The sequence below is a fragment of the Lycorma delicatula genome, chromosome 7 (assembly GCF_047948215.1).
Source record: "Lycorma delicatula isolate Av1 chromosome 7, ASM4794821v1, whole genome shotgun sequence".
NCBI lineage: Eukaryota > Metazoa > Arthropoda > Insecta > Hemiptera > Fulgoridae > Lycorma > Lycorma delicatula.
In genome coordinates, this window is record NC_134461.1 from 87,192,949 (window position 1) to 87,206,626 (window position 13,678).

At 30.4% G+C, this 13,678-nt stretch overlaps 1 protein-coding gene across 1 annotated transcript in view; it reads right to left on the minus strand.

Annotated features, from left to right (window-relative positions):
* The window catches only part of G9a (histone-lysine N-methyltransferase G9a), a 91,222-nt gene extending 78,343 nt beyond the window's left edge, over positions 1-12,879 (minus strand). The window contains exons 1-2 of the mRNA XM_075371026.1: positions 12,757-12,879; positions 4,911-6,652 (exon numbers count right to left, since the gene is read on the minus strand). Of these exons, the coding sequence (XP_075227141.1) occupies positions 4,911-6,636 (1,726 nt within the window). The 5' untranslated portion in view covers positions 6,637-6,652; positions 12,757-12,879. The remainder of the gene's footprint in view (positions 1-4,910; positions 6,653-12,756) is intronic.
* Between the last annotated feature and the right edge of the window lie 799 nt (positions 12,880-13,678).

The following is a 13,678-nucleotide window of genomic DNA, read 5'->3' on the forward strand; positions in this document are numbered from 1 at the left end:
TCAGAGAGCAAGAATAAGAACAGGAGATAACATGATATAAAATTGGACTGGAAAGAAAGGGTGAGCCAATAATGTTGCATGTTCCCCACACTAATATTTTTTGAAGAAAACAAATAATCTAACAATGTTTGGATGGAGGAAGGTAAGTCATCATTGGTAGAAGAACAGTGGAGTGTATAAGGTTTGTAAACGGTACAGTTGTACCAGCTAACAGTAAAGAAAGTGTGACTGAGATGTTAGAAGATTTTTAAAAAATGTGAAGCATAAAAAATAGACAAAGACGATGATGCTAACAGAAAATGGACAAAGATGAGACTTTCAAAAGAAATTGTTAAAGTGCTATGATTGAGATGAGGCTACGTATGATAAAAAGATATAGACATTCATAAAGTATAACTAAAAACAGCACTGGAAATGTGAATCTGGAGAAAATGGAAGGAGAGAGTTCAGGGAACAGAATCAGGAATGTACTGGAAAAGATTGGATATGAAGATTGCTGAAAGACACTAAAAGAAGAAAATGAATTGGCTCAAACATTGTAAAAGAGAATGCCTACCGAGGACTGCAACAAAGGGAATGTTATGATAAAAGAGGAAGGAAAGGCTGATGAAGTAGGATGAACCAAATACTGAATCTAAAGCAGTGATTCTGAAGTAGGAAATAAGATTCTGTTATAAAAAAAAAAAAATGGAGAACTGATACGAGAAGAATTGCCTACAAACAGAAGTATTGAGTGTAATCTGATAAAAGTGTTTTTTTAATTTTTAAACATAAAAATTAATTCAATCAATCAATTTTAAAAAAGTAATGAGTAAAACATTTTCTTTTATATCTTAATAATAGCACCAAATTGTATTAGAAATATGCACAATAAAAATTCTTACCAATTACCAAATTATATAAGTCTTTATTATTTAAAATATACTAATAGACCACACAATTTTGCCAAAGCTTTCCCAAAAGAACTGAAGCATATACATCAATAATGAATTTTTTTTAATAAACTTCAGCCAAAGTATGAAACAAGAAGTATCTCAAACAAAATTTTGTTTTTGTTAAAACAATTAAAAAATGTTTAAATCTCAAATAAGTTAAAAGTAATTAAAAAGATGATACAAGGGTTCCATAAAATATTTTGCATGTTTTTTTTAATGTTTTTTTTTTTTTTTGTCTTCAGTCATTTGACTGGTTTGATGCAGCTCTCCAAGATTCCCTTTCTAGTGCTAGTCGTTTCATTTCAGTATACCCTCTACATCCTACATCCCTAACAATTTGTTTTACATATTCCAAACGTGGCCTGCCTACATAATTTTTCCCTTCTACCTGTCCTTCCAATATTAAAGCGACTATTCCAGGATGCCTTAGTATGTGGCCTATAAGTCTGTCTCTTCTTTTAACTATATTTTCCCAAATGCTTCTTTCTTCATCTATTTGCCGCAATACCTCTTCATTTGTCACTTTATCCACCCATCTGATTTTTAACATTCTCCTATAGCACCACATTTCAAAAGCTTCTAATCTTTTCTTCTCAGATACTCCGATTGTCCAAGTTTCACTTCCATATAAAGCGACACTCCAAACATATAATTTCAAAAATCTTTTCCTGACATTTAAATTAATTTTTGATGTATAAAACAGATACTAGAAATAATCCAAAAAATAGTTCATATAAATCTAAGACTATTATGTTGTCATAATCAATAAATATGAAAACTGATAAGAATAAATTATTTAATATAAATTTTAATTAAATCATTGGAAATAGTTTACTAAAAAAAACACAAAAATGCCAACAAAAAAAAATAGTTTAAAAAATTTGACTTGGACACAACTCAATAATGGAGTGATACTGAAAAATAGGCATTTTTCACACATTTAAAAAATTCCACCTCTCATAAAATGTAGAGTAACTATAACTGGGCAACTATCTATAGTTACTTCTGAAACAAATAAATTTTAAACAGATCTATTACATTTTTTTAATTTTCAATCTAGATAGCGCTATATCAGAATATAGCTCAAGGAGAGAAAGTACTGTAATCAGCCCAATTTGGGCATAAGTTGTTTTCACTGGATCTTGATGTTTTGACACCTAAGGAACCCAAAAAACTGGATGGAAATTTTCCGGATGTTAATGTTAATGTTCGCGTGTGTGTGTGTATGTGTGTGTGTGTGTGTTCTGTGTTGGCTTCTAAATCACCTTATATCTTTAGGACTACTGGACCGATTTTGACCAAACTTGAACAGATTACTTCTATACACAGAATGTCTGAAAAGTTCCCGAACTAAATTTCTGAAGTCTATATAAGTAGCACCATCTCTAGCACAACCAAGAAACTATGTAGTACAATATCTGAAAAGTGTGTGTTCAAAATTTCATCACGTATCGTCACTCCAGTCTCAAGTTATATTCGGCCACGTACATTGTGTATCATGTGACCTTGTGCGAGAGCTCGAAACATGGAACATCCCAACCCCGTAGGAGAAGACACCCACCTTGTGACGCTTCCGGTCCCCACACCACCACCCCCGTTCATAGCCCTGATGGACTTTAACAGGAGTTGTCTTTCGCCCTCCAACTTTTTTTATATCTCATAGTAATAAGCCAAACCTCATTGGGATGCCACTGATTTAAATGCCTCAGTAGACATTTACATCATTGTTTCATAAACTCAGCTTTTGCATTCGCTGCAGGCCTCATCCGGATCACGACATGGAACAGAGAAGCGCAATAAAATTTTGTGTTCGACTTCAAAAATCTTTTGTTGAAACTTATTCTATGATACAGCAAGCATTCAGTGATGAAGCCACATCTCATACAACAATATACACATGGTGGAAGCAGTTTAACGACTGTAGAGAGCCATTGGATGATGATGAACGAGCAGGAGGCTGTCAACAGCTGTTCAAGATGAAAACATTGCGAAAGTGTGTGCACAACTGGTCAAACTGTCCCAACTGGTCAAACCATAAATTCTAAATTCTGTTTGGAAGTAATGAGGCGCCTGATCAGTCACATTCAACAAATCCAGCCTGAGTATTGGGATCCAGGTAGTTCGACCCTCTTGCACAATGCCTTGGCACACATGTCAACAGTTTTAATACGTTATTATGTCGCAAATCAAATCACCATCTTATCACATCCATCCTATTTACCTGACTTGGCTTCAGGAGACTATTTTTTGTTCCCGAAACTCAAATTGAAGATGAAAAGTTGCTTTTTCAATGACATTCTAGCCATCCAAAGGACTTGCACCAGCAGTTGAAGGTGATCTCACAAAGTGAACTCTCCAGCATGTTTTACGAGCTCTATCGGTGCTGCAATGAGTGCATAACTAAAGAAGGGTTGTATGTAGAGGGCTGATTTGAGTAAATTTGTTTATCTTTAAATATGTATTTTTATTTAATTTAGTTTGGGAACTTTTAAAACATACCGTGTATATGGGGCATTGATGCCATTAAATTTTCAACTTAAAAGGTCAAGGGTTGAGGATGTGAAGCAAGGTCACCCTCAGTATCTCAGATGTTGCCTAATTAAGGTCATATTTTCTTAAGACACATTTGTTAAAAATTAAAAAATAACAATATTTGCAAAAAACATTTTGCAAAATCACATCCCATCCCAAAAAATTCTCTAGACTACTGCTATGTTGTAATGTCACGGGAGAGTGGTGAAATTAAATAAATTAATAATATTTAAAGTGTAAAAAAATAACTCGGCCTGGCTGGGTCTTGAACTCATAACCAGGTTGACTTGGTACCTGGTGTGTTAAGCCTCGCGGTTACACCAGTCTGCCGACCATACAAGCAAAATTTGTTCTATAATTCAAAATTAGAAATTTGTTTTAGGCTGTGAAATTACATTAGTTTAGTTAGAGCTGACTGTCACTGCTAGTACCGCCACACCAGTGCTAATTAAATACCATATGCACACGCGCTTTAATTAGAATGTTTCAATTAAATAAACAAATAATTTTATATTTTAATAAAATTAAAAATATTTTAAATTAAGTTGTGTGTGTAAGCCGTGCATCAAAAACAACCCACAGTTGGACTTTCCTGTAACATGGCTTTAGTCGCGTGATGGGAAAGTCCTAAAACTGTGTTGTCAGCTTTTTTCTTTTAAAACAAGGAAGATACATTTAATATTAACTTTGGTAATGTAAACTTTTTTCATGTTATAACACTGATTTTGTGTCCTCAGCTATTTTTTTATCATTATTTTACGCCCTTAAATTTTCAAGTCAGATCTAGTGGAACCATCAGGTTAGTCACAACTGACAATCTTTTTGATTGATTGATTGATGAGAAACCTGGATATCAGATTTGGCTTTACCTAATAGGCATCTGGACCTCTAATTTAACTTTTTTGTGAGCTCCAGGTGGATACTTTAGACAGCTACATAGACAAAAGCACAATAAAGAAACCACTGTCCTTGGTAATTCACAGATTATTTGTCTCTCATTGGGACACCTCTCTTATAGTAATCATACCCCTAATCTTAATCGTACTCTTCTGCAAGCTAACCATAACTTGATATTTCATATTCAATTATTTTTTCAGTACATCAAGTTCTAATCCAAACAATGTTTCAGTGCGTTTAATACTCTCAATCACAGTCTGATTTATTAGTGTCATAATATGAGGCAAGTCAATTCCTGTTGTTCATAAATAAAATATAATTACTAAACAGTAACAGAGACATTCTTTTATGAAAAGTTATCTTTATGAAAAATATAAATATCCAAACTAAGACTTAAAATAGGTCACTGATCACTTAGAACATTAAATGAAACAAAATTTTAAATAACTGCATATTAAATAATTAGAAATCTACTGTAACTATGAAGAAATGATTCATTACAATTCAATTTCAAAAAAATAAAATAAAATAATCTGTTATAATTACCTGTATTATCAATATCTTCAGAAGGTCCAACACCAAAGATTGATGAAATTCGTTTTGCATCAATATCTGCACTAATTTCTTTGTTGCTATCTTCTTCAATTGTATTGTTAGAATCTATCAAATTCTGCTTTTTCTGTTCTTCATCTTCATTAACCCCTTCCTCCTCCTCCTCCTCCTCCTCCTCTTCTTCTTCCACTCCTCCCTCCACCGCCTCCTCCGCTTCTTCACCCTCTTCTTCTTCTTCTTCTTCTTCTTCTTCATCTTTGTCCAATTCATGTTGTTTCTGTTCTTTTGCCATTAACTTGTCATCATATTTTCTACGACGTGTCATAGACCAAGTTCTGTTACTATTTTTAATATGGCCACCTTTAAATGTATATTTTAAACCTTTGAAATACCTTGATTTTCTTTTAACAGCTCTACCATAAAATTGCTTTTGTGTTTTATTATCATTATCAATAACTTTATTATCATTTTTTTTCTTATCTACTATATTTTCAGTCATCTCATTTATTACTTCTTCACCTTCCACTGTTTTACATATTTCTTTATTAATGACACATTCTGTTTGTAATAGTTCTTCACTGTTATCACTACTATCACATTTAGATTGTTTATGATTACTACTCTGTTCTAATGTGGATTTTAACTGATCAATCGTACATTGTAATTTATCATCATACGTAGGACTTCTCATTTTATTTTCTGATAATGAAGATAATGTATATGTTTTTAGTGATTTATTAGTTTTATTATTCTGTAATGACTTGCTTTGAATATTTTTTGTCGTATCATTTATAATACTACTACTTTGCCGAGGTGAACGTTGTCCTCTTCTATAACTTCTTTCATCACCTGAACTTAATGAATTAAAAGATTTCTCTTTACGAGCTATTGCATTCTGTAAAACTGATTCTCTTTTATATTCTTTTGAAAATCGTCTCGAAGATCTTTTTAAACTTATACTTTCTTCTTCTGGTTCTTCATTAATGACTGTTTGATGATTACGTAATGAACGTTTCCGTCTTGGTTCTGTAATAATTAAATCTTGATTTGGTACTGTCTTTTTTTCAATATTTCTTTTCTGAGGTGATGATATTAGAACATTACTTTTTTGTATCGTATCACAACTGTTATCTTCATTATCAACTTTTTCTGTTTTATTACTATTACCACTATCATCAACTTCTTCTACAATTTCTTTTAATTTATTGCTAACATCACTGATTTTTAAAGAATTATTTTCAACTTGCACTTCAATAATTTTTCCTTCTACATTAGTATTAACATTTTCACCACCCGAACAATTACCAGAGTTAATATCAGATTCTTTATCATCCTTATCAATACAATCAACTTGGGATTCAAATTTAGTTAACCCAATAATATCACTTACTTTAATTCTTTGAAAATGTTCTGGTAATGCGACAGCTGGTTTCGGATCATCCTCATTCTCTTCATCTTCATTATCATTACTACGATTATCATTATCCTCATCATTAAAATCACCATTATCATTTATTTTTGCCGGCGTACCTCTAGTAAATTCACTTTTCATTTCATTTAATATCTTTTTTATTAATAAACTATCAATTTTATCAGAATCACTGTGCACTGTCGATATACTCGCATCCATATCCATCATTGTCCTCTGCTGATCTGCATCAACACCACCTTCTTCATTTAAGTCATCATCATCATCATCATCAACCGTGCTCTCAATCATATTTTCTAACAAATATCTGCAATAAACATAAAAAAGAGATCAACATAAAGACTTATCATATTTATTGTAATAAATAAATTTGTTAATCTGAGAGTTACAGAGTAATAGATTATATAGATGACATCATTAAATAATAAAAATAAAAACATAAATTATAAGATAAAAAATAGACATAATTAAAATCCATATTAATTAATTAAAATATCAGCATAAGAAATAATACAAATACAAAAAAAATACAAGAAAATAATTCACAACTGTTGAAAATTATTTTGATCTCATACTTATGTACAAGTTGAATGCGATGCAGAAAAATCTTTTTATTTAATTTGTATTAATTAAAATTTCATTACATAGTAATATTGTTTCTATAAAAGAAAATCTTTTAACTGTATTTTTTATAAATTGGTGGGAAGATATTTTAAATGATTTAATGCATTTTAAAAACAGAATCAGAATCATAAGAGAACCTTTCTCAGAAATATTGTGTTGTCATATGAAAACAGTCCGTTATCTGGTTTTGAAAAGGTGGATAATGTTATTTTTTAAGAATAAGTGACTATGTATTTTAGCAAGACTTGCTTAATGTTGCTTTATAAGCACGAAAGACACCTTTGTGTTTATAAATATAAACACAAAGGTTAGAGTTAGCAGATTTAATTTTCAAAATATCAGCTTACATGATTCATACTTACGGGTGCCAAATAATGATGATAAGACACTTTTTAATCTTAAAAACTGATCTTCTGACTTTTTATATTGCATTATATTTACATGGGAACATACGTAAGCATAATAAATATTTAATAAAGGCAATTTAAAACAAAACTATAGTTTGATTTTCTTATAAACAAAATCAATCTCATCAACCCCAGAAAGCTTGTCATCTAAGCAAAATAAAGTAAAAGAAAATAGGAAGGGACTGTTACCTGCAGTTAACTGGGAATTTGTCAGCTCAAGACATGAGACCAAAATTATAATTCAACTGTTGACCTTTATAACAGCCTATTATAAAAACAATTTGCTCAGAATTTATGAGCATGAAAACAAGGTAACCTTTTATTATTATTTTTTGTAATGTAAATACAATAACACTGAATAATAAAATACACAGCTCATCATTATTTACATATGCATTAGTCTTTTTTTCAAATCAGATATAGGTTACAGGTAATCAGATAACATTAGGTTTTGGACCACTTCACATATTTTAGAAATACATCTTTACCGATCTCAGTAGAATGAATCACTCTACATGTTGTGTCTTATCAAAGAAGGCCAGTAGTTTCAAATTAATCTAAAACTAATGTTAATGTTAATATTTTATAGCTGTAGTTAAAACTCTTAAATGATTTAAAACTAAATTTTAAAAACAACATTATAAATATTCTGATAGCCTATTGATGTACACTATGATTGAGTAATCTCTGAGCATGTCAAAGAACACCATACTTAATGTTCACAAGCAGTAAAGTGAAAAATGTAAGAAAACAAATAACTCTAGTCAAAACGGTTCTAAGTAAAATCATTATTTAAACTGCATCCAACCACCAACCAGAAAATTATTTTATAGTCATTAACTAAAACCAAAGCTAACAATATAAAAATTTATAGTGATTTTATTCAAAATAGTTATTTGTAAAATAACGAACAGAAAGAATTCATAATTTGTAAAAACTAAGAGTTGAATTAAACAGCTGTAGCAAAAGGACACAATTAATAGCTACTAGAATAATAAGATAAACAGCATAATTTACAAAAATGGTTATGAATCCATAAAAATACAAAACTCATGCATTACCGGGTTGCCTGCACAGTTGCAGGCAACTCTACTGAACAAAATATCTGACATTACTTTTGTTCTTATCCTATATTTTTTTCCGAATCGTTAAATAAATAAACTCACTAAAACTCCCTCCAAAATTCAACATTAAAACTCTTCACATAACAACTGTTTTCAATATTTAACGTACATTTATCAGGTATTATTTAAAGTTATTCCTCCTTTAAGGTATCCACCCAATACCTCCTATTCTTTACCATTAAAAGAAATCAATTATTTTCTCTCTTTTAAGAGTATACCTACCAAACCACCAAATTAATATCCCACAAATTCTAATAGCGGAAACATTTTTTAAAATGTTAAACATTTACTAATCTCTATTATTATACGTTGAGCACAATCTTTCACTTGGCTATTTATTAGGTTGATTATTTAAAGGTAGTTTTATATGTCTAACAATATGATCCCCATAAAACTATGATCACATTTTCCTTTAATACAAAAATTTTCATCAAGATTCCAAATTTATTGCTTAAATTAATAAGCTCCTCTTGAACCTGCACTTCCCATTTACCTGTATCTGAACTCATTTCTTAATATCCCTAGCAATACCTCTAACTGCCACTTTTAATCAATAGTTTCAGGCTATACCAATAGCTCCATCTAAACTACAATTATGTTTTTCTACCAAAACTATCAAGTTACTCTTTCTTCCACAACTTTGTAATCGCTGAACAGTATACACCATTACAACATCCCATTCAGCTAACAAAAATTTATTCTAAACCACTTTAAAACACTTATTACTTACAAAAACATTTTTCCCAAACATTAATAAATAAAGATCTTGTTAAAACCAATTTTTTCACGCACTTAACAACCATTCTGCAACTGATTTTCTACCATTTCTTATTATTTTAGGTTTATCTAAATTCAACGTCTGGTCTGATTTCTACACTATTTTCCCAGATTATTTACCATATCCTGCGAGAGTGGTTTAACAACATCCAAACTATGTCATCTCACATGAGAGCACCCTAACTACCACGTTTCCAAATCATATCCTTCTTAAAGTATTTCATTCTGCTCACTCAAAAACAATAAATAAATAAGCCTAATTTTAACCCATTATTTGTTTCAAAAGCTTCAAAAAACCTTTATGATCCATATTTTTTGGCCATAGTGTTTCTTTTAACACCTTCATGAACCTAAAGGATAGACCCAAATTAAACATTTTGCAACTATTTTGTAAAATAGATCCTCTCTACTAAAACTGCCAAACGCAGCATGGAGATCCACAAAAAAACTACTGTTTTTTTTCCTTTCCTTTTTTAACTTGTAAATTTGTTTTATTATCTAAATTAAATACAACTTCATTTTTTAAATATAGCCTTTTCAGAATCCCACTTGATATTTCAACAGCATGTTGTAAAAATCAACTGAATCCTACAGTAAAGTAAGATTCCTGTAAACAATTTTAATATAAAATCTATAAATAAAATTTCTTGGCAATTACCTCTGACTGAAAAATTACTCCTTTTTTAGGTTAAAGTAACAAATACATAAAACCATCAATGCCAGCCATTTCACAACTTTTAACTTTCTCCAACACTACTTGCAAATCTGTCAACTTTATTTTTTAATTGTATATCATACTCACAAAATACAGCAGATCATTTGCATGTTCTGCATAACAAGAAAATCAAACGCTAAATATTACACTTATTACTTTAATGTGTAAAAATACCAGTTCTATATCGTTATATCTAAGTGAATAGTACCGAGTGTGGGTTAACAAGTGTATGGATGCATATTTTAACTTCAACTGTTGCTATCATCAGCAGTTAAACAAAGAATAAACAACACTTAAGAAATTGCTAGACAAAATTGATAAATATAATAATCAGCTCCTTCCTATTATTAAACATACTACAAATAATGGTTAAAAAGGGAAAAAAACATTTTTATGACAAAACCAAACTATATTTTATCAAAAAAGAAAGTTTTGATTTAACCAATCTCTGTGGAAGAATGGTAATATATCAGTCTTGCATCTAGCAGTCCTGGGATCAAATCCTGGTGGTGAAGTATGAAATTGTTCATATACTACAAATTTTCCATTTGCATATTTCCACATATAGGTTTCTTTGTAAGCTTCTGTAGTGAAATAACTCATTAGTCAAAAAAATTTGTTTATTTTTTCTTCTACTGAATCAACAAAATGTAATTTTATCACCAACTTAACAGGAACCATTATGTATATGAATAAAATATATTCATTATATATACTTTGATATACAATAGTGGTAAATATTTTTACACTTTCCTAACAGTATTATTAAAGATATTTTCGCTGACCTGCTGCCTTTATTCTCTATAGAAAACAATGTAAATCTATACCTTACAATGATATTATAATTTATATTTTACTGGAAATTTCTCTCGTTTACTAGAAACAGATTTGTGCAGAAATTAATCAAAATATGCAAGTAAATAGACTACCTGACAATACTGAATCATAAGCACATAAAAGAAAAACTTAAGTACAAACAACCAACATTTGAATTTGATCACCAAACATAACATACAACAAATTAAATAACATATTTATTTTACTAACATCTTATTTATTCATCTTTTAATTGTAATTTCCAAGTGGCATATTTATTTAAGTAAACAAACTAACTAATCAGACTTTATAGGATAAAAAGTGATTATGATTAAGTAATAATCACTGACCGACTATCACTAGATCAGAGTAGAACAGCTGTAATTAGACCTGCATCACTAAAACTGATATTGCTAACCGGAAAGTTGGATCAAATTAAATGAAGTATTTAATTTTCTTGTAGGTTTAAGAGTTCCCATAAAACTAAAATTCATGTGTATTAATATTTAATTGAACGATCAATTTAAAAGAACAGAGTGATAAAAGCTGCCATTTATATATTTGGAAATGTCCAGATTTCCAAATATCAGCTAATTAAATTGCAATTTTGTAGGCAGGAACTTTGTTGTAATGGAACCTGTAGGTAGCAGCATTCCTTACTAATCTAGTGGAAGTACTTGTAACTTGCTATATATTTCTGAATCGCCATACCAAGATGTGTTCTTTAATGGAAACCAAATCAAAATCGAAGCTGCAAGATAAAATCAATTAGTCAATAGCTTTCTAATATAACTGGTTTAAATTGCCATCAAACTGTCAATCTTCCACACAGGAAGGTTTACTGAATCTTCAATACACATAAAAATGAATTTTTTGACGCTGACAAAATGACACAAGCAGCAACGAAATATATTACAATTAAATCTCTAAATTCCAGTGGCACAATAATTCTCTACTTGAATAATTTTATGTATTAGCCTACATACTGTATCGTAGACTTAAATTCAATCAAAACACATAGAATGATGCTATTAATAGATAAATCAATGCATAAAAAAGCTGCTAACACTGTTAAAATATAAAATGAAGTGCATTCTTGCTGTAGTAAAATTAAGTGATACCAATAAGGTGAATACTGTAAGTAAATGAAAACTGTAAAATACTAAATTAAATATTAAACACTGAACTTCGTTTTATCAAATGTACAACTTAATATTGACTTTAACAATACGACGTCAGCTTAATTTCCGACTTAACTGATATAACATTGGATGGTATGTCTACATAACCTTAACTCAATAAAATGTCCTAGTTTAACTCCACAAAACAAAAATAAATAAACTTACGAAAACAGTGAACGATGTACATGGCAAATTAAGAAATAATAATAATAATGCAGCAAAAAGAAAATTATATAAGAATCAATAAAAAAATTGAGGGGAACTAATATTGTAAATACGAATAAAAGGAGTATTAACTACATTTTTATTAAGGTTTTGATAAGTTACATCACAATTCAATACTATTAAATCGATGTAATGAACTTTACTGATTTCGAAAAATAGGACATAAAATCGAGTAACCAAATCTTCATTTTAATCGTTTATCAACATAACTATGGAGTCCTGTAACATTAAGCCATGTGAAAATTTTTCTTGCAGCGTTACTTCAACAAGTAACCTTACTTCTCATGAGGGATATTTTGAGAGCATCTACTGAAACAACAAATCAAATGAACTGACAGTTGACGCATAAAATTTCTTAAGAAGAGGACTTAACAAGAAAGAATTAAGGTTAAATGGCGGCTGCTTCAGTGCATGACGCTGCCAATGTAGTCCTTCTTGAAGGATAAAAATTATTCTTTAACATCTTCATACAACAATAAACTTGATAATCTACCGACAAAATTCAAAAATTAAATCAAAGATACTGCGATTTTCATACTTACTTAAATAAATTGTCTTAAAAATAATCCATCACAGATGTCTACAGAAATTCTGCATTATAAAACCTTTGGTCGATGACCTATTATCGCATAGTCTACCGCAGACTTCAGGTGCCATTCTACGCAACGCACAACCACAGATGCAGCTGTACTGTACAATAGAGATCATCACGACTCCCGCTTACTTTGAATCTGGGGCTATGTGTTACAATTACGGCTTGCGGTAGTCATCAGCCAACACATTTTTCATGCGTTTGAAGAATGATTTAACCACGGTTGCATTTAGAGTGAAGGTTCCTTAATTTCGGCAATAGCATGCTGCTTACTATAACTAAGAGGTACATACGACTTACATTCAGCAATAAATACCTTCCCTTTTAAATTTACAGGCAATTAATTCCTGGAAATAGACAGATTAAAAAACAGATTTAATAAACAATTAGTACCAGATACTTATCTGTTCTCATTAAAGAAAACAACTTCAATGTTACTAATGCATTTACAAAGTCCCATGGCACTTCTACCTCCAATGTTAAATGTTGCGAAGAGATTCGTACTTCTTGAAATTGTGTTTTGTATCTGTTCGTTGAGATGGATGCTCCCCAATAACTACAGACATTAGTCATTTTGATTTATTCTTTTTAATTAAATTTTTACTAGCATCTCATGTAAGACCCAAAAAATGTAAATCTAGACCACGAGTAATGATGTAAAATAGGGTCCAATCATATTTAACTGCAGACTTCAAAAGTTTGCAATTATTGCAGTCATTCTCTGCATTTAAACCGTTCTTTTAAGCGCATTTTTAATAGAAAGAAACTTTAAGCTCTCTTGCATCAAGTAATAAAACAAGTATTAACCGACTACCTACGAACAGTATAATAATCAAGCCTGAATTACTCAACTGGAAACGAAATCATTCGGA